Here is a 26,067-nt window from a genome sequence, read left to right as displayed (position 1 = left end):
ATTTATTTTTATGGTTCAGTTTATTTCTATAATCAAATTGTCTTCCTGCTTTTAGCATCCTTTGTTGAAACATACCTAGATAGGCTCAGGAGCCACAATGCACTACTGGCTCAGGAGTCACAATGCACTACTGGCGCCTATGCCTTTTGTCACTAGCTGCCAGTACTGCATTACTGGTCTGGAGATGACTTAAAGGGGCACTAAACCGACATTTTTTCTTTCAGGATTCAAATAGAGCATGTAATTTTTAGCAACTTTCTAATTTATTCCTATTACAATTTTTTCTTCGTTCTCTTGCTATCTTTATTTGAAAAAGCAGTAATGTAGGCTTAAGAGCCATCCCATTTACGGTTCAGACCCTGGGTAGCACTTGCTGATTGGTGGATAAATGTAGTCACCAATCAGCAAGCGCTACACAGCTGCTGAACCAAAAATGGGCTGGCTTTTAACCTACATTCCTGCTTTTTAAAATAAAAATACAGAGAACTAAGAATAATTGATAATAGGAGTAAATTAGAGAGTTGCTTAAAATTGAATGATCTATCTGAATCATGAAAGAAAAAAATGTGGGTTTAGTATCCCTTTTAAACTATGTGTTCGACCGCAAATCTATTTCTGAAAATCATTTAGCACCCATGATTTATGGTAATAATTACCCTAACACACCACAATGTTCACTAATGTATTACATTAGATACAAAATAAAGACACATTGAACAACAAGCAATTTAAAAACTTTGAACAGTAGCAGGTTCAAAATAAATTTGCAGAAGCACTTCTTTACAGAAATGGTATCTTATTTATTGAGTAAATTTCCTACGAACTAATGAAGCTTACACTTTTAGGAAAATTGCATACTTGTTGGGCCTATGGTTATTATGTACCATCAAAATCTATGTTTCTTTGAGAAGGGTTTATAATTTCAACATTGTGAGGATGATTATAGCCTTTAACACAATATCTATGTACAGTGCAGTATAATCATGTCAAGCATTATTGTCCTTTGCAGATCATCTATTAACATTTTCATCAGCCATCTTGTACATATCTCTTCACCTTCAGCTTTAATTATCTATGATAATCTTAGCTGGATGCTGGGATATGCTAGTGACACTTGCAGGCAATACTCTTGTTTAGAATACCTTGACTTTTAATGGGAACAAATATGAATATAATATATTGCTACATGTAAAAAATGCCTGATGTTTTATGTATACAAGTAAATAGATATGACACCACCCTGTTATCTAAAGGTTAAAATATTGAATAAATGCATGTAACATGAACTCATACGTTGGTATCCTAGTGATTAATATAATGATCCAAGTAATTCAATTTGATTTAACAATAATATTTAGATATATAGCAGACTGTGATTTAGGTTGAAAGGACAGTATACATATTTTTATATAACTGCATGTAATAGACACAAATTTAATTAAAATCCAGTATGAACCCTTTAAAAACTTACTTAGAAGCTCCCTGTTTAGCACTGTTAATAAGGTTAGACTGGGACACCCAGTAAAAGGGGCTGGGAAAACAGAAACAGAAGACACCCCCCCCCCCCCTTCCTAGCATTTGAAACAACAGGTTATACAAACAGGAATCTATAGACATCAGTATACAGCTAAAACGTTGGGGCTTGGTTAGGAATAGGAAAATCAGCACAATGTTATTAAAAATAATAATTATTAGTATTATCAGGTCATTGAAGAACATCAACAGATTCCGCAGTGCTATAAACATAGGCGGTATACAAGATAACATTTAGAGGGATCAAATGGGTAGAAGGTCCTGCCGAGAGTTGCACTGTTGTAGTCGGCTCTTGTGAAGGCGATCTACAAACAGCTGGGCTCATAGGCTTACATTCTCAGGGGTTCAAGGGGAAAGCAGTGGAGTTATGAAAGTGTAGGTTGTATACATCCCTGAATAGTAGAGTCTTTAGGGAGTGCTTGAAGCTGTTAAAACTAGGGGAGAGTCTTGTGGAGCAAGGCAGGGAGTTCCACTAGATGGGAGCCAGTCTAGAGAAGTCCTGTAAACAGGAATGTGAGGAAGTAATAAAAGAGAAGGAGAGAGTAGGAGATCGTAAGCAGAGCGAAGGGGGCGGGAGGAAGAGTATCTGGAGACAAGGTCTGAAATGTAGGGGGGAGCAGTGCAGTTGAGGGCTTTCTATGTCAGAGTGAGGATTTTGTGTTTAATTAAAACTATGCATTTTTACAAAAACACTCCCAGATGGGCTATATAAATGGATCATCTACAAATCATGTATGCAAAGAACAATCTAGTGTACAATGTCCCTTTTATACAAATGTACATGATAATCTCAGAAAAATATATATTTATAAAAAACTAAATATTTATTTTAAAACACACACACATATATTTCTTTATACAGGGAGTGCAGAATTATTAGGCAAATTAGTATTTTGACCACATCATCCTCTTTATACATGTTGTCTTACTCCAAGCTGTATAGGCTCCAAAGCCTACTACCAATTAAGCATATTAGGTGATGTGCATCTCTGTAATGAGAAGGGGTGTGGTCTAATGACATCAACACCCTATATCAGGTGTGCATAATTATTAGGCAACTTCCTTTCCTTTGGCAAAATGGGTCAAAAGAAGGACTTGACAGGCTCAGAAAAGTCAAAAATAGTGAGATATCTTGCAGAGGGATGCAGCACTCTTAAAATTGCAAAGCTTCTGAAGCGTGATCATCGAACAATCAAGCGTTTCATTCAAAATAGTCAACAGGGTCGCAAGAAGCGTGTGGAAAAACCAAGGCGCAAAATAACTGCCCATGAACTGAGAAAAGTCAAGCGTGCAGCTGCCAAGATGCCACTTGCCACCAGTTTGGCCATATTTCAGAGCTGCAACATCACTGGAGTGCCCAAAAGCACAAGGTGTGCAATACTCAGAGACATGGCCAAGGTAAGAAAGGCTGAAAGACGACCACCACTGAACAAGACACACAAGCTGAAACGTCAAGACTGGGCCAAGAAATATCTCAAGACTTATTTTTCTAAGGTTTTATGGACTGATGAAATGAGAGTGAGTCTTGATGGGCCAGATGGATGGGCCCGTGGCTGGATTGGTAAAGGGCAGAGAGCTCCAGTCCGACTCAGACGCCAGCAAGTGGAGGTGGAGTACTGGTTTGGGCTGGTATCATCAAAGATGAGCTTGTGGGGCCTTTTCGGGTTGAGGATGGAGTCAAGCTCAACTCCCAGTCCTACTGCCAGTTTCTGGAAGACACCTTCTTCAAGCAGTGGTACAGGAAGAAGTCTGCATCCTTCAAGAAAAACATGATTATCATGCAGGACAATGCTCCATCACACGCGTCCAAGTACTCCACAGCGTGGCTGGCAAGAAAGGATATAAAAGAAGAAAATCTAATGACATGGCCTCCTTGTTCACCTGATCTGAACGCCATTGAGAACCTGTGGTCCATCATCAAATGTGAGATTTACAAGGAGGGAAAACAGTACACCTCTCTGAACAGTGTCTGGGAGGCTGTGGTTGCTGCTGCACGCAATGTTGATGGTGAACAGATCAAAACACTGACAGAATCCATGGATGGCAGGCTTTTGAGTGTCCTTGCAAAGAAAGGTGGCTATATTGGTCACTGATTTGTTTTTGTTTTGTTTTTGAATGTCAGAAATGTATATTTGTGAATGTTGAGCTGTTATATTGGTTTCACTGGTAAAAATAAATAATTGAAATGGGTATATATTTGTTTTTTGTTAAGTTGCCTAATAATTATGCACAGTAATAGTCACCTGCACACACAGATATCCCCCTAAAATAGCTATAACTAAAAACAAACTAAAAACTACTTCCAAAACTATTCAGCTTTGATATTAATGAGTTGTTTGGGTTCATTGAGAACATGGTTGTTGTTCAATAATAAAATTAATCCTCAAAAATACAACTTGCCTAATAATTCTGCACTCCCTGTATATATATATATATATATATATATATATATATATATATATATATATAATACATCTATAAATTAATAATTAATATTAATATATATATATATATATATATATATATATATATATATATATATATATATATATATATATATATTTTTTGAAAGTAGAATGCCCTACTACTGTGTAGTGGGTAAGCTTTGGGAAACTAAAGCAGTAGCGCTCCGAAAATTAACTTTCATGATTCAGATAGGGCATGTCATTTTAAACAATTTTCTAATTTACTTTAATCACCCATTTAGCTTTGTTCTCTTGGTATTCTTAGTTGAAAGCTAATCCTAGGAGGTTAATATGCTAATATCTTAGACCTTGAAGGCCGCCTCTTTTCTGAATGCATTTTGACAGTTTTTCCCCACTAGATGGTGTTAGTTCATGTGTGTCTTACAGATAACACTGTGCTCACGTATGTGGAGTTACCTAGGAGCCAGCACTGATTGGCTAAAATGCAAGTTTGTCAAAAGAACTGAAATCAGGGGGCAGTTTGCAGAGGTTTAGATACAAGATAATCACAGAGGTAAAAAGTGTATTAATATAACTGTGTTGGTTATGCAAAACTAGGGAATGGGTAATAAAGGGATTATCTATTTTATAAAACAATAAAAATTCTGGTGTAGACTGTCCCTATTTAACACATAAATATAAAGCATACCTAATTAGGCAGTAAAGCACTACTAGGAGTGTGCTGCTGATTGGTGACTGCAGATATGCCTCTTTGATTGTCTCACCTGGTGTGTTTAGCTACCTGTCAGTAGTGCATTCCTGCTAATTCAATAAAGGATACCAAGAAAATGAATCAAATTTATAAATAGAAGCAAATTGGAAAATGTTTATTAACGTATGCTCAATGTGAATCATGAAAGAAAAATGTGGGGTTTCTTGTCTTTTTAAAGAGGTAAGGTTTAAACTAAAAATAGGTTATTGTGAATGAGTGTTTAAGAAAGTGGCACATATAAATAAAAAACAAGCGCCTAGATTACGAGTCTTGCGTTAGGGTTAAAAAGTAGCGTTGGCCGGTCCTAACGCTGCTTTTTAATGGCCGCTGGTATTATCAGTCTTGCAAGTACATGTGTACCGCTCACTTTTTTGGCCAGACTTGGATATACCAATAATCCAATTACGTCAATTGCGTATCCTCTTTTTTCAATGGGACTTGCATAGCGCCGGTATTACGAGTCTGACAAAAAGGGAGCGGTAGACCCTCTCCTGTCAAGACTAGTACCGCATTTTAAAGTCAGTAGTTAAGAGTTTTACACTACAACGCCGTAGCATAAAACTCTTAACTAAAGTGCTAAAAATACACTAACATCCTTAAACTACCTGTTAACACCTAAACCGAGGCCCCCCCCTAAATGAAAATTTTTAACACCTAATCTGCCAAACCGGACATTGCCGCCACTGTAATAAATATATTAACCCCTAAATCTAAGTCTAACCCTAACCCCCCCAACTTAAATATAATTTAAATAAATCAAAATAAAATTCCTATCACTTAATAAATTATTCCTATTTAAAACTAAATACTATACCTATAAAATAAATCCTAAGCTAGCTACAATATTTTATTTTTATTTTACGGGCAAGTTTGTATTTATTTTAACTAGGTAGAATAGTTACTAAATAGTTATTAACTATTTAATAACTACCTAGTTAAAATAAATTCAAAAGTACCTGTAAAATAAAACCTAACCTAAGTTACAATTACACCTAACACTACACTATATAATTAAATAAATTAAATACAATTAAATACAATTAAATTATCTAAAGTACAAAAAACAAACAAACACTAAATTACAGAAAATAATAAACAAATCACAAGATTTTTAAACTAATTACACCTAATCTAATCCCCCTAATAAAATAAAAAAGCCCCCCCCCCCCAAAAAAAAAAGCCCTACCCTACACTAAATTACAAATAGCCCTTAAAAGGGCCTTTTGCAGGGCATTGCCCCAAAAGTAATCAGCTCTTTTACCTGTAAAAAAAAGTACAAATAAGCCCCCTAACATTAAAACCCACCACCCACACAACCAACCATACTCTAAAACCCACCCAATCCCCCCTTATAAAAACCTAACACTAACCCCTTGAAGATCACCTTACCAGGAGACGTCTTCACCCAAACGGGCCGAAGTCCTCAACGAAGTCGGGAGAAGTCTTCATCCAAGCCAGGGGAAGTGGTCATCCAGACGGGCAGAAGTCTTCATCCAGGCGGCATCTTCTATCTTCATCCATCCGGCGCGGAGCGGGTCCATCTTCAAGACATCCGACACGGAGCATCCTCTTCATCCGATGGCTCTTCTGGAATGAAGGTTCCTTTAAATGACGTCATCCAAGATGGCGTCCCTTTAATTCCGATTGGCTGATAGAAATCAGCCAATCGGAATTAAGGTAGAAAAAATCCTATTGGCTGATGCAATCAGCCAATAGGATTGAGCTTGCATTCTATTGGCTGTTCCAATCAGTCAATAGAATGCCAGCTCAATCCTATTGGCTGATTGCATCAGCCAATAGGATTTTTTCTACCTTAATTCCGATTGGCTGATAGAATTCTATCAGCCAATCGGAATTGAAGGGACGCCATCTTGGATGACATCATTTAAAGGAACCTTCATTCCAAAAAAGGCCCTTTTAAGGACAATTTGTAATTTAGTGTAGGGTAGGGCTTTTTTATTTTGGGGGGCTTTTTTATTTTGTTAGTGGGATTAGATTAGGTGTAATGAGTTTAAAAATCTTTTAATTTGTTTATTATTTTCTGCAATTTAGTGTTTGTTTGTTTTTTTGTACTTTAGATAATTTAATTGTATTTAATTGTATTTAATTTATTTAATTATAGTGTAGTGTTAGGTGTAATTGTAACTTAGGTTAGGTTTTATTTTACAGGTACTTTTGTCTTTATTTTAACTAGGTAGTTATTAAACAGTAAATAACTATTTAATAACTATTCTACCTAGTTAAAATAAATACCAACTTGCCTGTAAAATAAAAATAAACCCTGAGATAGCTACAATGTAATTATTAGTTATATTGTAGCTAGCTTAGGGTTTATTTTATAGGTAAGTATTTAGTTTTAAATAAGATTAATTTATTAAATGATAGGAATTTTATTTATATTTATTTAAATTTTATTAAAGTTAGGGGGGGTTAGGGTTAGGGTTAGACTTAGGTTTAGAGGTTAATAACTTTAATATAGTGGCGGCGACGTTGGGGGCGGCAGATTAGGGGTTAATAACTATAATGTAGGTGGCGGCGATGTTGGGGGCAGCAGATTAGGGGTTAATAAGTATAATTTAGGTGTAGGCGATGTTGGGGCAGCAGATTAGGGGGTTAATAAGTATAATTTAGGTGTCAGCGATGTTGGGGGCAGCAGATTAGGGGTTCATAAGTATAATGTATGTGGCTGCGGTGTCCGGAGCGGCAGATTAGGGGATAATAATATAATGTAGGTGTCAGCGATGTCGGGGGCGGCAGATTAGGGGTTAATAAGTGTAAGATTAGGGGTGTTTAGACTCGGGATTCATGTTAGGGTGTTAGGTGTAGACATAACTTTTATTTCCCCATAGGAATCAATGGGGCTGCGTTAGGAGCTAAACGCCGCTTTTTTGCAGGTGTTTTTTTTCAGCCAGCTCTCCTTGTTGATTCCTATGGGGAAATCGTGCACGAGCACATTCAGCCAGCTCACTGCTGACTTAAGCAGCGCTGGTATTAGAGTGAGATGTGGAGCAAAATTTTGCTCTATGCTCACTTTTTTGCGGTTAACGCCGGGTTTGTAAAAACCCGTAATACTAGCATTGTCTGTAAGTGAGAGGTGAGCATAAACTGCTCGTTAGCACCGCACAGCCTCTAACGCAAAACTCGTAATCTAGGCGAAGGTTAGCCCATAGTTACCTAGTGTAACTATAGTAATGATGTACGGCCTTATGCTATTTTTGTTCTTTTATGCTAATAGATCACTTCACATAGATGAGCTACCAGTTTGTTTCTGTTTATTAGGGATGGGCAAATGTGCTGAAAGTGCAATTAGTTTGGTAGAATAAATAGTCCTGTGGACATTCGTTTTGGACAATCGATTAAAATTTGGTAATCAAATATTATTTCTTGTTTTCGAATGTTGCTTTTGTTTTCGAATGTTCATAATTAGATCGAATATACACATTCGACATTTTGAATGTAACATTGGATTGAACTACTAAATACTATTCAGAAGTTCAATAGTTCATGTGTTAGGAAATTTAGTAAAATGATACATAATAGACACAAATATGTTGATTCAAATTTTTTTTATTTTGAATATTGCATAATTCAAATTGAATTATTAGAAAAATTCTAATTGAATATTACATTTAATGAAAGAATTAGAAATAATATTGCATTAAATTAATGTTAAAATGCTACACAAACATTCAAAATTCAAAACGAACATACGAATGTGTTCAAATTAATTTCATTTTTCTAATGTTGCAAAAAATGTGCCCATCCCTACTGTTTTGCAGGTGTTTTTCTTTATAAGCACTAAAAGTGTGTAATCAAGTTAAGTGGCTTGTAAAAGTAAGTTGTTGCAGAGTTATAGATGCTCCTGGAATTTTACAGAAACTAAAATGCATATTATTTTTTATTTTTAATACTACAGGGATGCACAATAAAGCTGTTTGTAAAGGTTTAACAGATCCCACATACTCTTAACTGATCTTACACGAAAAAGTAAACAACTTTTGGATAAGGACAGGCATGGTTAAAGGCACATTAAACTTTAAAAAAACATTTATTAATTTATTAAAAGATTAAGGTAAAGCTGTTTAAATTAATTTTAAAACTACCAGGAATGCATGTTTGTTCATTACTGACCTCTAGGTCAGATTACAAACATGTCTCACAGCTATACAGGACTTTAATGTCTCTTTAATATCATTAAAACAATTTGTACTGATTAACTGTAATACGCCCTTGCTGGAAATACAGAAAAGTAAGGGTAGACATTACAATGTATATTGATTAATAAGACACAAACTTTGAATCAGAGCATCTTATTTAAATGTTGTACCCACCACTATAATATGGTACATTTAAAATGTTACCCGAATCAGAATGTCATGGTAATCTCAGGGACATACTAAGTAATGTGTGTTAGGTTTAGAACAAGGAAAAAATAAGATGCAAATCTATTTTTACATTTAAAACTGAGCTTCTAAACTATTAGAAATAAAAAAAAATGGCCTTGCATGAGCCTAGAACTTGTGACGTTCATTTCAAAAGAAAAGTTATTTTGCAGTTTTCTATTTTATATTGTCATCACAGGTTAAATGTGTTTAGAAGCAAACTATGCAAATGATCTTAAGCAAACACATTTCTGAAATAGTCAGATATTAGAATTTTCATAAAAGGAACATAATAACAACAACACATTATATACAAAGCATAATTGTTAAAGTCACACTCATAACCACTCATAACCATGCCTACACAATGACATGCTCCCTTCCCACTTTTCCACCTCCTTACCCATGCCAGTTACCCCCCCCCTACAGTGTCGATGTTAGTGACTCTTTCAGCTTATCTCTTCTAAACCCAGGATGCCTCAACATCTAGGGCCCTTTAGTTCCTTCTGTAGTGTCCCTCCATTGTTGATCTTATTAAACTTCCCATCAGTTCATACATTTAGGTAACACAGCAAGATAACATTACATAAGTGGTTCACTGAACCTCAACACGTGCTACATTTTTAAAGTAAATAAGTAATATAGATAGGAAAAAATTAATTTAAACTTTATTTTTTTTCTTCAGAAATCTTTGAATGTAGAAATTAATAGATTTAGTTTACATTTAAGATCAAGCAAATATTTTGATCTAATTGCCACTGTGAGTTTGAAAGTTTGTGCTGTTCGAAATGTTCTTTTAGACAGCTGCATACATCAATAGACAAAGACTACTAGTGACAGCTGTATAAGATGGCTCTCGGCGTGAAAATGTAGCAAGACCCACCTGTTATGAGCAAAATAACTCAGTGACACACAGCAAGCAGCACATAGCATTCTTATCATTGATAGCCAGTTAATGGCAGTTTCTTTTTATAGCCAAGGAAAGACTGAAGAAGATGAAGAAATTATAAGTATTTACGTATATATATAACATTGATGTTGATGTCCGATAAGACTGTCAAGTATGCACCTTATTTGTTTACACTTAATTAATCCTAAGAAAAGACTTGTGCATTTCCAAGGGGTTCTTGAGTTTCCTTACAGTATGTGTCCTTACCACCTCTATTGGAAATGTATTCCATTAATCAACCACCCTTTGTGCAGAGAAGTGTTTATAAAAATTACTCCTGAACCTAGTACTATCAAGCTTAATATTCCTCTTGTTCTGATGTCCTTAGCATTTGTAGGGCACTGGGCAAGAAAACATTGTGAGGCCCCTCAGACCTGCCCCCCTTTTCCCCTCCCCCTGTATACCCTGCTCCCTGTAATGTTAAACCTTGTCCAACATTCAGTGTGTGCAATATAAACAATATCACTATATATTACACCTCCTGATACCAAAACGCTCCTTTATAAATTAAGCACAGGATGTACAATGCACCTTCTCAAACCCTCACCCCTGCTGGCAATGCAGGGCCCCCAAAGCACAGGGCCTGGGGTGGGTGCCCCTCTTGCCCTTCCCAAATGGCAGGAATGAAATCTATATCTATAAATAAAATAGGTCAGCACTCTAAAATGTCTTCAAATACTTAATTCCATAATAAGACAGAGTTCAACAAACAGTAACAATAATTATTATTTAGACTGTGTATAAATCTAGTTACTCTCCTTTTAATTGTTTAGTCTGAAGTCGCAGGAACTGACAAAATACTGTTTAAGGACAAGCAAATACATAAATGGCTGCATGATACGGTTATGTGGCAAATGTGAGAATATCAGCATCCTACATCAAATGGATTTCCTTTTCCAGTACTGAAGATATTTTTTATGATATCCTTTGCAGAAAAAAACATGGTCCTTGCATTTCTGCCAGGAAGTGATAGATCATGGGGGTCTGACATATTTCAAATTAGAGACCACATTAAAATATTCAATTAATTTAACTATCTATACAAAACCAAAAATGTCTAATTGGCAATTTTTACAAGCTATTTATGTATTACAAACCTGTATATATTTATATATATAAAATTAAAGGAATAGTCTAGTCAATTTTAAACTTTCTAATTTACTTCTATTATCAATTTTTCCTTGTTCTCTTGGAATCTTTTTTAAAAAAATAAAAAATGTAACCGTAGGAGCCGGCTGATTTTTGGTTCAGCACCTGGGTAGCACTTGTTGATTGGTGGCTACATTTACAGTGGGGCAAATAAGTATTTAGTCAGCCACCAATTGTGCAAGTTCTCCCACTTAAGAAGATGAGAGAGCCCTGTAATTTTCATCATAGGTATTCCTTAACTATGAGAGACAAAATGTGGAAACAAATCCAGACAATCACATTGTCTGATTTGGAAATAATTTTTTTGCATATTATGGTGGAAAATAAGTATTTGGTCAATATCAAAAGTTCATCTCAATACTTTGTTATGTATCCTTTGTTGGCAATGACAGAGGTCAAATGTTTTCTGTAAGTCTTCACAAGGTTGTCACACACTGTTGCTGGTATGTTGGCCCATTCCTGTATGCAGATCTCCTCTAGAGCAGTGATGTTTTGGGGCTGTCGTTGGGCAACACAGACTTTCAACTCCCTCCAAAGGTTTTTTATGGGGTTGAGATCTGGAGACTGGCTAGGCCACTCCAGGACCTTGAAATGCTTCTTACAAAGCCACTCCTTCATTGCCCGGGCGGTGTGTTTGGGATCAAAGTCATGCTGAAAGACCCAGCCACGCTTCATCTTCAATGCCCTTGCTGATGGAAGGAGGTTTGCACTCAAAATCTCACGATACATGGCCCCATTCATCCTTTCATGTACATGGATCAGTTGTCCTGTTCCCTTTGCAGAGAAACAGCCCCAAAGCATGATGTTGCTACCACCATGCTTCACTGTAGGTATGGTGTTCTTTGGTTGCAACTCAGCACTCTCTCTCCTCCAAACACGACGAGTTGTGTTTCTACCAAACAGTTCTACTTTGGTTTCATCTGACCATATGACATTCTCCCAATCCGCTTCTGGATCATCCAAATGCTCTCTAGCATACTTCAGACGGGCCTGGACATGTACTGGCTTAAGCAGGGGGACACGTCTGGCACTGCAAGATCTGAGTCCCTGGCGGCGTAGTGTGTTACTGATGTAGCCTTTGTTACATTGGTCCCAGCTCTCTGCAGGTCATTCACTAGGTCCCCCCGTGTGGTTCTGGGATGTTTGCTCACCGTTCTTGTGATCATTTTGACCCCACGGGGTGAGATCTTCTGTGGAGCCCCAGATCGAGGGAGATTATCAGTGGACTTGTATGTCTTCCATTTTCTAATTATTGCTCCCACAGTTGATTTCTTCACACCAAGCTGCTTGCCTATTGCAGATTCAGTCTTCCCAGCCTGGTGCAGGTCTACAATTTTGTTTCTGGTGTCCTTCGACAGCTCTTTAGTCTTCATCATAGTGGAGTTTGGAGTGTGATTGTTTGAGGTTGTGGACTGGTGTCTTTTATACTGATAAGTTCAAACAGGTGCCATTATTACAGGTAATGAGTGGAGGATAGAGGAGCCTCTTAAAGAAGAAGATAAAGGTCTGTGAGAGCCAGAAATCTTGCTTGTTTGTAGGTGACCAAATACTTATTTTCCACCATAATATGCAAATAAATTATTTCAAAATCAGACAATGTGATTGTCTGGATTTGTTTCCACATTTTGTCTCTCATAGTTGAGGTATACCTATGATACAAATTGCAGGCCTCTCTCATCTTCTTAAGTGGGAGAACTTGCACAATTGATGGCTGACTAAATACTTTTTTGCCCCACTGTAAATATCAATCAGCAAGAACTACCCAGGTTCTGAACCAAAAATGGGCCGGCTCCTAAGCTTACATTTTTGCTTTTTCAAATAAAGATACAAAGAGAATGAAGAAAAATTGATAACTGGAGTAAATTAGAAAGTTGCTTAAAATTGCCTGCAAATTGCCTGCTCTATCTGAATCATGAAACTTTAATTTTGACTAGACTATCCCTTTAATTATACTCATAGGGGCCGAATTATTAAGCATCGTATGGTGCCTAATACATCTGTTTTCCGTGCGAGCCTTCAGGAGGATCAGTTAAGAAGCAGCGGCGGACAGCAATCAACCCGATCAGATATGATTGGTTTAATTGACACCCCCTGCTAGTGGCCGATTGGCCACGAATCTGCAGGGGGCAGCATTGCACAAGCAGTTCACCAGAAATGCTAAATGCCGACAGCCTATGCTGTCGGCATTCAGCGATGTCTGTTGGACATGATCCGCTGAGCGGATCATGTCGGACAGACATATGCTAAATCGGCCCCATGGACTTCACACTAATAAGACAGGAATTAAAATTATAAACATTTAAACCTATTGAAAACTGTATTATTTATTTTACATTCAAAATTGAGAAGTTTGTTATATTGAGATTAACATTAACATTGAAGCTTGTGATATATGTATCTCTTTGTATGTTAGTGAATGTTTACATTTACTATAACACACAAGGATAGCAGCAGCATAAATTTATAACCAATTTATTATGGCACAAGAAAAAAGTCCACAACGTTTCGGGGTGTTCCCCTTTAATCATGTGAAACATGATTAAGGGGGAACACCCCGAAACGTTGTGGACTTTTTTCTTGTGCCATAATAAATTGGTTATACATTTATGCTGCTGCTATCCTTGCGTGTATCTGTTTGGGGGTTTGCAGGAACCCTGGCAGCGAGCATTGGGCATTTAAGGGTGCTGGACTTTTGACTTTTTACATTTACTATAAGAAACAGTACACACTGTTTATAGAGTTATTTGCTAGAATATTGTGTCCAAAGGTACGGAAGCCCAGAGAGGCCATGCATTTTTATTAATTTTTTATCTTGTTATTTCAAAATAACAAGTTATTTCTCAAAATAACAAGTTGTTTTCTCAAAATAACAAGTTGTTTTTTCTAAATAACAAAATTGTTTTTTCGAGATAACAAGTTTTTATTTCTAAATAACAAAATTGTTTTCTTGCAGTAACAAGTTGTTTTTTTAAAATAACAAAATTGTTTTCTCGCGGTAACAAGTTTTTTTTTTAAAATAACAAGTTGATTTGCCAATAATTTTTTTACTCTCAGATTGATACATTTGCCTTGCTAGATTTCAGTCAGGAAGTGTTGAAGGAGCATAAAGATTTTAAGAGAAAGCAGCTTCCCAAGCTGTCACAGGAGCCTGCAACCTTCTACCTAATCATCCTAGCAGTGTAGTGTGCTCACCAGCAGCCAGAGTAAGTACTTTTATTCTCATTCAGGACCTGCTACTAGTTAGATCATGAAGCATATTTGATCCTTGCCTTGATTTCTCCTAATCCTTCTCACTTCACTGAAGTTGCTGTCTGACTGCCCTCTAAACAGTTATTTTAAAAAAACAACTTGTTACCACGAGAAAACAATTTTGTTATTTTAAAAAAACAACTTGTTACCGCAAGAAAACAATTTTGTTATTTAAAAAAAACAACTTGTTACCGCAAGAAAACAATTTTGTTATTTTAAAAAAACAACTTGTTACCGCAAGAAAACAATTTTGTTATTTTAAAAAAACAACTTGTTACCGCAAGAAAACAATTTTGTTATTTTAAAAAAACAACTTGTTACCGCAAGAAAACAATTTTGTTATTTAAAAAAAAACAACTTGTTATCTCGAAAAAACAATTTTGTTATTTAGAAAAAACAACTTGTTATTTCGAGAAAACAACTTGTTATTTCGAGAAATAACTTGTTATTTTGAAATAACAAGATAAAAAATTAATAAAAATGCATGGCCTCTCTGGGCTTCCGTACAAAGGTCATATCCACCCAACATTTAAATTATGCAAATATACTCAGCAACACATAAAAGCATAAGAAGACCTTTATGTTTATTTTTCTGGGAGAATCAGGTTTATAGTCATAATAAAGGACAGGAAGCCTGACGCAATGGTGCAGAATCATTACAAATATTTTGTGAATCATCCAGCTGAAACACTTGCCACTATATTGCAACTCAAAACTGTGCCCTTCATAGAGATTTCAACCCAGCCCTAATCACATCTAGGGTTGCCAGGTATCCAGTATTCAACCAGACAGTCCAGGTATCCCAAAATATATGATACTGCAATCTACTGTTATTTGTGTTATTAGCAGTCTGTGTGAGACATTGGGGTACAATATATGCTCTGTGGGGTTTATTGTTGTCAACCTTGGGAGTGTAAAAACATTGTTTTGTGTTTGCCCCTGACAGTCAAGTGGTCAAATACCTACTATGTATTTATAACTGGAAGTAAAGGAGGTAAAATAATATTTGCTACTGGCATCCAAGGGAATACAATCACTGCTCAGCTGTAAAATATATATTGTGGAGTCAACGGTGGAACCTAAGGCACAGCCATTGTGTGACCCCCACCTACCACCCGTGCCCAGTCACCTAAAGGTCATCTAGTATTTTTCTGGAGGAGAGCTGGCACATTTGTTAGTAGAGTTTTTATTATAATTAATGGAGCATCATCTATTTTGTAACTATTCACCTCTCAATACATAGGGGCCTATTTATCAAAGGTCTTGCGGACCTGATCCAACAGTGCGGATCAGGTCCGCCAGTGATGTGCAGTCACTAGAGGCAGGTGAGGCAGTGATTCCCCTCTCATATGGGCAAAAATATATTTTTTTTCTTGGCTTTAAAAAAAAAATTGTAATTTTTTTTTCCCAGCATTTTTTTTTCTCACAGCTATATTTTGTGCAATGAAGAGGCACAAGCAGGTCTGCCCACCATTACACAACATGCTGCGCCATCTACTGGATGCAAGTGGTTAAGATCATTGCATGGCCCATTAACTGCTTATTTGAGGCAGTCCTATTTGGGCTGAACCAATCCAGCGAGAGGAATTAGTGGAACATAGGGTTGGGGCTGGATGTTAAATCATATAAAACAAAACAAAAACGGAAAAAAACAACTTTCATATATTTTGTTGCTGTCCTGTGAAGCTGCCAGCTTTGCTAAAGTGAAAAAGAGAGTTCTGTTCTTCCCCTCTAAGTGCAGTGGAATGTGCCACTGTTACTTCCTGAATCCTTCCAGAGCAGGAGAGAGGCACAGAGAGCAGTGTTTCACCAACATCTTATTAAAGTAAGATTTTACTGATAGGGATTCTGTTAGTGAAAATGATAATTTAATGAATGTGGTTTAGTGTTTGTTTACTCTTTTACAGCAGGGTCGTTTTTGTATTTTGTTTACTCAAACTTTACACCCACTAACTTAGCAGCTTGCCTCTGTACTTCACACTAAATTATAGACTAATTTTCTGAACTCTCTGTAGCTCTGCTGTTTTATTACTTTAAAATGCAGTGGCCCCCCCCCCCCTTGTGTGTGTGTGTGTGTGTGTGTGTCTCTCTCTCTCTCTATCTATCCATCTCTCTCCTTATGTGTTGTTCTCCCCCATGGTCTCTTTCTCTCTCTGTCTCTCTTCCTCCCCCTCTGACTCTCATCCCTTATGTAATGAAAGAATCTATAAGCATAATTTGCAGCATTAAAGTAAAAAGTATGTTTTAAACATATTTTAATGGGCATGGATTTCTAGATCTCATAATCAGAGCAAGCATTGTGTTATCTGGCAAGAGTTTCTGTTACAATCCTTTAAACTAAAATCAGTTGTTTACTAAGTTGACCAGTTTTCCAAGACACCATTTAAAGGGACATGAAACCCATATGAAACCCATATGCAAATTTAAATAACTTTCCAATTTACATCTAATATCTAATTTTCTTCATTATTTTGATGTCCTTTGTTGAAAATCATATCTAAATATTCTCAGTAGCTGCTGATTGGTGGCTGCACATAGATACCTCATGTGATTGGCTCACCCATGTGCATTGCTATTTCTTCAACAAAGGATATCTAAAGAATGAAGGCATATCCTGCCTCACCAGCCTCTGACGTCATTGGAAGTCACTGAGGTCCGCAATACCTCGCTGAATGCGGAGAGCAATACGCTCTCCGTATTCAGCATTGCACCAGCAGCTCACAAGAGCTGCTGGTGCAACGCCGCCCCCTGCTGACTCGCGGCCAATCAACCGCCAGCAGGGGGGTGTCAATCAACCCGGCGATTACTGTCCGCCTCATCAGAGCAGGACTTCTTTAGACCGCTGTTCCATAACTTGTGTTTCTGGCGAGCCTGAAGACTCGCCAGAAACACGGGCCCACAAGCTCCGTTCGGAGCTTGATAAATGGGCCCCATAGAATGAATTCCACTAAAATACCATAAAACATTATAGAAAACAAATACATTAAAATGAAATAAAAATAGATAGAACAGTTCACACTAACGTAAGAAAAAAAGAAAACTTGAAAAAGTAAAAGTAAATAAAAATGGAGGCAAATTTGTCAACTTTGCAATAGCACAAGTAATCCACATCATTATATGAAAGCAAGAGTGCGAGAATAAAATGCTCTAGATCATAGGGCATTTTCTTTTTGTAATTTTCTATCCATTTAAAGGGACATAAAAGTGTAAAGTCCCTAAAATCTTAAATTATTATAATAAATATAGTTAAATAAAACAGCAACCTGCTTTCATATATTCTCCTGGTTTTAAGTAGTTTCATTCTTATTTTCTCTCAGTGCCCTCTGAGCAGGAGCGTATTTATATGTGTCCCTAATTAGCCAAAGCAAAGGAGGGAAGATAAACTTACTTTGCCCAGCGTAAGTCCCTGGGCTGATGTAAAGGGAGAGAAAGGTCAAAATTGAAAAGTGCTTGGGTGCATTTCAATTTTTAGTAGAAGCATTTTTGCAATATATTTACATTAGCAAAAATGCTTCTAGTAAAATGTATTACTGTTTTTCAGTGGCATATGCACATATACTGAGTCCTCCATGCACCAGCATGGAAACATCAGACCTCAGAGAGCTGGTAGTGGTGTGTATAGTATCAGTGAAGCCTTAATTTGTGTCATACAAGCTACTGCTGACTGTCTGAGTACATGTGGCGAATACTGATGCCTGGGGATCTTAGCATATGTGCGTACGCCTCTTATTTTATAAAATATTTTACCAGGAAGGATACATTGAGATTTCTCTCGTTTTCAAGTATGACACCCCCCTGCTGGCTGTCTTAAAAACAGTACTGACCTTTACTAGAAACATTTTTGTTAATGGAAGTGTGTTGCAAAACAATGTTTCTGTTCAAATGTTCTCTTTAAATTCACCCATGCACATTTTAATTTTGAACTTTCTATCCCTTTAAGGCAGCAAACTATTTTTATACAAAGTTACAGTTTCAGTTTAAATTGCAATTAAAACAAAGATATTTTGCAATAATTGTGGGTTTATACTGTGAATAATAACAGGTTTACAATGTTTCTTTAAAGGGACACTGAACCCACATTTTTTCTTTTGTGATTCAGATAGAGCATGCAATTTTAAGCAATTTTCTAATTTATTCCTATTATCAATTTTTCTTCGTTCTTTTGCTATCTTTATTTGAAAAAGAAGACATCTAAGCTATTTTTTTGGTTCAGAACTCTGGACAGCACTTGTTTATTGGTGGGTGAATTCATCCACCAATCAGCAAGAACAACCCAGGTTGTTCACCAAAAATGGGCCAGCATCTAAACTTACATTCTTGCATTTCAAATAAAGATACCAAGAGAATGAAGAAAAGTTGATAATAGGAGTAATTTAGAAAGTTGCTTAAAATTGCATGCTCTATCTGAATCACACACACAAAAAATAGGTTCAGTGTCCCTTTAAGTTGTGCTGCAAGTAAGGTTGCCATAAGTTCTGAATGACACTTCCTTTGATAAGTTTAGTATTTCACTGCCTCATGGAATAGCCCAAGGAATGTGGTGCATTAGAATACGTTCTAAATTAGGTTCATATATCCCTGATCTGCCAGTTCTTGAGCAGGTGTTTAACACTGAGTCACTCCCGCCCTCCCTGCTTCACGTGTCCTCTGTGTTATACTTCTCTGTAACATATGTTTCCTGGAAGCCTTTTGTTTATTCCATTTTAGCTACCAGAAGTCTCTGTCATCATCACATATGAGTAGCTTTTCTAGAAAGTTATGAGTAAGCTCAATATTTCAGTAATGATGCAACCCTTTTAAACAACATAATTTGGCCTGTTCTCCAGAGTTTTATTGGTACTGAATTTTCACTGTGGCCATGATGAGATGGGGAAAATATTGTCCCATTATTGTCATGTTCAAGATTGCTGCGAGAAGTTAAAATATTGGAACAGTGGTAAGTCACTCTTGTCCTCAAGAGCTGGAGACAGTTTAGATATCCTAGGGATTGAGAGATCCACATTGTCTAGGTTTTTAAGTAACTCACATGTGCTGGTAGACAGCCACAGTGATCCTTAAAATATTGGTAAATCTGAGCGTTTAAAAAAACGCTAGGATTTACCATCACTAAAAATAATCTGAAGTTTCATTGATTACATCGCTCTTTACTAATGAAGTGACGTTTCCACCTCTAAACCAATAGCCGTGCTAACATATAGAACACTGTCAGATGACAAGCACTGCTATTGGTTTAGAGGTGGAAACGTCACCTCATTGAGAGGAGAGTGATGTGCCCGGGACTCTGAATTTAGTGATCAATGAAACTCCAGATTATTTTTTAGTGATGGTAAATCCTAGCAATTTTTAAACGCTTGAATTTCCCAAATCTCCAACTCCAGTCATTAACCCAAACCCTAATGCCGCTTAACCATGAAGGCAATAGTGAGATGGCAAAATTCTTGGCAACATTGTTTCTGTGGGATCTAGAAGGCAGCAAGATTTTAGCAGCAGATAAATTGTTGCCTGTCAGTGCCCAACAGTGGCATTATTGTCAGTCAAGGGCATTATTCTAATGATATGACATTGGAATCCCATTTGCAGGTTGGACAGTAGACACTTAGCACTTAATCATTCCTCATGTTGGTTATTAAAAACATGTGTTGTTACTGTTTCATTTTTTTTTTTAGAGAATTATAAAATAATATAATGTCAAAAAGATAGCTCAACAGGTTAAAACATTTTCTTAAAATAATTAGAAAACACATTTAAAAAATGATCTACTGAATACTTCTTGGTTTTTATCAAGTGGAAAAAGGAAATAAAAAACAAATAACTATTCACACTATGAGTATGCTGTATACTTAGTCAACTTATAAAATTCCCCCATTTCATACAATTAGTGTGATACTTTTTTAGTTTAGATACTGAATTTCTATGCAGTTTTGTCATATTTTCACGATGTTGCTCCAGAAATATTCAAACATAACATTAAGCATTAATCAGCATTTAGCACTGGTGTTGGATATTGACTCACGCTATCCCTGACTGGGCTTGGATGGATAAAGTAGGTTTTTGGAATATTAAGCGAAGGCAGAAACACCTAGGGGAATCATTAAATTCTTCTTACGACAGAATCATCTTGCAGAATCCGTATCAGCTCAGTTTGCAATCCAGAAATCAATAGGATCACAATGGGACATCACAAAATTTCTTGCACGAAATCCACTCAAGGAAATATGGAAACCAATGCATACTGTTTGTGAGTGTATATAATATATATATATATATATGTATATACAGTATATATATATATATATATATATATATATATATATAAAGGTAATATTCCAAATACACACACGGCCTAAGTGTGTCTGGTATCCGGAAAAACAGCAGGCAACACAGGGAGTTTAATCAAAAAGCCTTTATTCCAATCCAAGGAAAAAACAGCAGGGCCTTAACCCATAACGTTTCGGTCTACACTTAGACCTTTATCAAATGGAGCCCATGTGGGAGATGATAAAGGTCTAAGTGTAGACCGAAACATTATGGGTTAAGGCCCTGCTGTTTTTTCCTTGGATTGGAATAAAGGCTTTTTGATTGAACTCCCTGTGTTGCCTGCTGTTTTTCCGGATACCAGACACACTTAGGCTGTGTGTGTATTTGGAATATTACCTTCATGCAATACTTTATCTTGCAGTGCACCGGGTAGCTGCTTTATTGGTGTGTGACACTTTTCCTGCATTTGTATATATATATATATAGATTGTAGTAGCCATATTAGTACAGTAGTAGTATCAAAATATCAATATACCTTTTTATTCGACTAACATTGGATAATAAATGACAAGCTTTCAAGAGATTGGCCGAATCTTTGGGACTGAATATTCTGAAAATGTAGTTTTCTGAATATTTAGCTGCCCCACTTTCTGCTCAGGAGCAGCAATGCTTTCATCTCACCTTTGCAGGTGTTAAACGCATAAAGCCAGATTACAAGTGGACTGCTAATTAATGCTGACGCTCATGTGCTAGATGTAAGCATTTTTGCTTGCGTCGGGTTGCGCTTGTATTATGAGTTGAAACTAAACTGTTTTCACTCGCGCACTAACCCGACGCACATAAAAAGCCAAATTATATCACGCAGTGCAATTACTAAAATACTAACACCCTACTTGCACGCAAACAATATTGCATATTTTCAAGTGTGCTAACCGACATGAAAATATGAATATTTAACATTCCAATGTTCTTCACTTAGCAGAATATGTTCAATTTATACATAAATACATATTTCTACATAAATATATGATGGTATTTTGATTAAATATATATGTAAATCTATATATATATAGATAATTATATAGGCATAGATATATACAGATATATAAAGGTATATCTATTTAGAAATACATAGAACATATTTACCTTAAATACACACTATAACACTTTATTAAATTTGAATATTGCATAAATAATATAATTATACATGTTTTCATCTCCTTAACTGCAAAGGGCTCCAAAGAAACTCATGCAAATACCCACAATAAGCCCCTTTTCACTTGATTGTAATTGTTAGCGCTCCACTCTGGCCCATAATAAGCTAGGGTTAGTAATGAAAACCGTACGGGTAAGCACCATGCTAAGGTTAATAATTACATGACACATAGCAAAAACAGGAGGATGACTAATAAAAACCTTTGTTTTGAATATCATTATGTCTAGCATTTATTTAGTGTTTAGTGTCCCTTTAATACCATTAGTCAGTCTCATTATGATTCCCCTCCTCTGAGGTCACTCTGTAGGAAAATATAGAATACATTTGTGTCTATTTTTATAGATTAAAGAGTTAAAAGGACATAAAACCCAAATGTTTTCTTTCATGATTCAGACAGAGAATACAATTTTAAACATCTTTCCAATTTACTTCTATTATTAATTTTTTTTTTTTCTTGTCATCCTTTGTTGAAAAGTAGGAAGGTAAAGGAGTGTGCATGTGTCTGCAGTACTATATGTCAGCAGTTTTGCAACAATGTTGTACATTGGCAAGAGCGATAGGTGGCAGAACTATTTCCTGTCATGTAGTGTTCCAGACATGTACACACTACTGATCTAGCTATCTCTTCAGCAAAGAATAAAATGAGAGCAACGCAAATTTGATAATAGAATTAAAACGTAAAAAAAAATGTAATTGTATTCTCTATCTGAATCAAGAATCACAAAAAGAAAACATTGGGTTTCATGTCCCTTTAAGGAGCAAATGTTGTTCCTAAAACATGTTAATTGAGAATAATAATTCAATGTTTGGGATTTTAATGACTACCCTTTTGAAAAACAGAAGATTTAGGAGGTATCACAAAATCCTGAAAATTAAAGAATGTGAGGTTTGAGAAACTGCCACAGACTACATGTAAAACAGGATCAATCTTAAAGGGCAGTATGTTGGCCAACAAAAGCTCCCAGTACAACATAATTTGAACAGCCAATAATACAAGTCACAATTTAATGACAGTAATCCAGTAATAACCAAATACAACTAAATCACAAGGAAATAATGGGAGGAGTTGTCTAGACTCCCAAAGGACTTTCTCTATTTAGTGTTGACCAGAGTTTGTTAAATTTAGTCCATAAGCCAGTAAAGGTTTTCCTGTGTGAGCACAGGTGAATTAGTCACAAATAACAAGTTTTTAAACAGCTAAAGAAGGGACATACTTAAAATCTGACCTGTTAAGACTTGACAGTAGACTTACTCGACAGTGGGCCCTAATGCAAAGTTGTTTTTTTTTGGGGGGGGCCTCCCAAATGTTACTCAGTAATAAGCAATTGTAATAATAAACATGCTGCTCTGTATAATGATTTTGAGGATAGATAGATAGATAGATAGATTGATAGATAGATAGATAGATAGATAGATAGATAGATAGATGGACCTGCATCCTGCACTAATAAATGTCTCCTCTGAATTAGGATTGTACATATTTGGTACATGCCAGTATAGTCTGACTGCTATGGGCCCGCCCTGGTGCCACTACACCTGCTGCACCAATGGTATTTCCGCCCCTGGGGCTTCAGTAGACAATTCTAACCAAATACATAAAATATGAGTGGTTGGATATGGGTGATGACAGCTTTCCATTCATTCCACAGAATGTTGGTGAGCTATTAAAAATGGCAAAAAAACACTATCAAACATCTGTATCCAATAAATCATATTGTTTATTATTTTATTGTGTACCAACTTTTGTTCAATTTTCCTTCAATGTTGTGTCTGCTTTTAACAAAAAGTTATCATTATGTTGTCCATATTAGCTGAGTACTATGATTGAGAACTACATGTTTTGTAAATATTAAAATATTTGAAAAGAAAAAAAAAAACATTTAAATGAGATTTACTTATTTGGATAAGTTCTCTGCTTTGTTTAATTTAAGCTAATTTTACTTATTTTTTTCTGACCTTGATTTATATATAAAAAAAAAAAATCCACATAGTATATTTAAAATGTTGTCTCGCTTTGAGTTTATCTAATTTCACATTGAAATTATATTATAACCCACATGCAATGGGATATGTCTCTATGAGCATTTTAATATGGAATTTGTCTCTCTGTTAAATGGCAAAAGATGCAGAAATATCAGTATTCCAATTCTACTTCTTTACTATGTCATAATCTATGATTCAACTACCAGCTATTGTATAGAAAAAAAATCTATACACTTCCAACACTGGCTATTTTTTATTCAGTGTTAAATTAGAATTTCTTTATCAGAACCAGCCAGTTGAGACTGCACACATGATGTGAGGAAAAGATTCATAGCAGGTTAACGTCTAAAAATATATTACTACGTAGAAGCCGCAGAGAATACAATGCGGCTTATTATCATGTTAATATTTTGTTATACTGCTTACCGAAGACAAACATATTTCAAATAATATATTTTACTGTCTAACAGTAACAAAGTTTCCAACATTTGAAAACTATTTTCAAGGACACTTGCAGCAGAAAAATAAAATAAGCCGGTTACAGAAAAAATCAACCCCAACAACCAATGGTTTTTATCCCAAAACATCCAATGTAAAATTGCACTCAATATGAACAGAGTAATATGCATAGAAATTTAGAGATCTGTAAGCCATAGCAAAATCACAGATGATAAATTAGATGTATTATTTTATTATTCTGTTCTTTTAATGAAAGGAGAGTCAGAAGCTTTCAATAACACTGCTTTACCCTGTATCTCCAACCTAGTCTCCAGATACTCTCCCTCCTGTTCCCTTCGCTCTGCTCATGACCTCCTCCTCTTGTTACCTCCTCACATTCCCGTCTACAAGACTTCTCCAGACAGGCCCCTATTTTGTGGAACTCTCTTCATCTCCCCACAAGACTTCCTTGTTTTCAAACTTCCAAACGTTCTTTAAAGACTCTACTGTTTAGGGATGCATATAATATACACTAACATTTTCTTATCCTAGTTCCTCTCCCCCTTTAGCTATCCCCTTGAAACCCATTATCATGTAAGCCAAAGAGCCTAGCTGCTTTGTAGATCACCTTCATGAGAGTTGATTTACAACAGTGAAACTCTTGGCAGGGCCCTCAATCCCTTTGTCTCCTGTAATTGTCACCTTGCATATTAGACCTATGTTTTTAGCGATGCAGAATCTGTTAGTGCTATACAAATGACTGTTAATAATAATGCCACAGTATACAAACAAACATATACCTAAGACCAACAAATGCCTCATGTCTGACTCCCACACCCCAGAGGAGATTTTTATAATATAGGAAAGATTTCTGGGGCAATTATACTGCAGGACAGGAGGCCAAAATGTTAGACAGTTTCAGGAAAATCAGAACAGTTGACAAGTTTGCAATAAACAGAGAGATAGGGGCCGAATAATTAAGCTCCGAATAGAGCTTGATGCCCCTGTTTCTGTGCGAGCCTTCAAGCTCGCCAGAAACAGAAGTTATGAAGCAGCGGTCTAAGGACCGCCGCTCCATAACTTGTCCGCCTGCTCTAAGGCCGCGGACATCAATTCACTCGATCCTATACGATCGGGCTGATTGACACCCCCTGCTAGCGGCCAATTGGCTACGAATCTGCAGGGGGCGGTATTGCACATTTATCGATGTGCGGCGGACATGATACGCTACATTGTATCATGTCCGCTCGCACATTAATAAATTGGCCCCATAAGCTTAAATTGTTTAGATAATATTTAACAGGTACCAGAATTTTGTATTAATGACCCTTTCTAATTTTAGGTAACCATGAGGAACAGCAGAAGGAAGGAGGAATTGTCTCCAAGAACTTCACTAAGAAAATACAGTGAGTACAAGATAGGGGTCACAGGTGGTGCCAGCCGCTGTTGTCTCTTATATCTTATCTGTGTCAGCAACAGGGTAATGCAAAGTGCATGAGAGCAGTGTGAGTTCTAGCCTGGGTTATTTAAAGTTGCTGCCATTTTTAGGTCACACCAAGATAGCTGCAGATTGTGTGTTGCTAAAAATATAAAGCCAACTTCAGCTCCTTGAGAATGTTTTTCATTATAGTTTTAGTGGGTTAATAGATGCACAGCGGATGAAATTCCTGCCTCTCCCTTTAATTAAATTCACTGTATAAAGGCAATGAAAGAGCAAGGAACAGAGAGTTTGT

At 36.3% G+C, this 26,067-nt stretch overlaps 1 protein-coding gene across 1 annotated transcript in view; it reads left to right on the top strand.

Annotated features, from left to right (window-relative positions):
* The window catches only part of HSPB8 (heat shock protein family B (small) member 8), an 86,605-nt gene that overhangs the window by 15,122 nt on the left and 45,416 nt on the right, over window positions 1-26,067 (top strand). Inside the window, exon 2 of the mRNA XM_053701674.1 lies at window positions 25,677-25,740. Coding sequence (XP_053557649.1) covers window positions 25,677-25,740 — 64 coding nt within the window. The remainder of the gene's footprint in view (window positions 1-25,676; window positions 25,741-26,067) is intronic.

This window comes from Bombina bombina, chromosome 2, assembly GCF_027579735.1.
Source record: "Bombina bombina isolate aBomBom1 chromosome 2, aBomBom1.pri, whole genome shotgun sequence".
Classification (NCBI taxonomy): Eukaryota; Metazoa; Chordata; class Amphibia; order Anura; family Bombinatoridae; genus Bombina; species Bombina bombina.
This window is presented reverse-complemented; position numbering and strand designations above follow the sequence as displayed.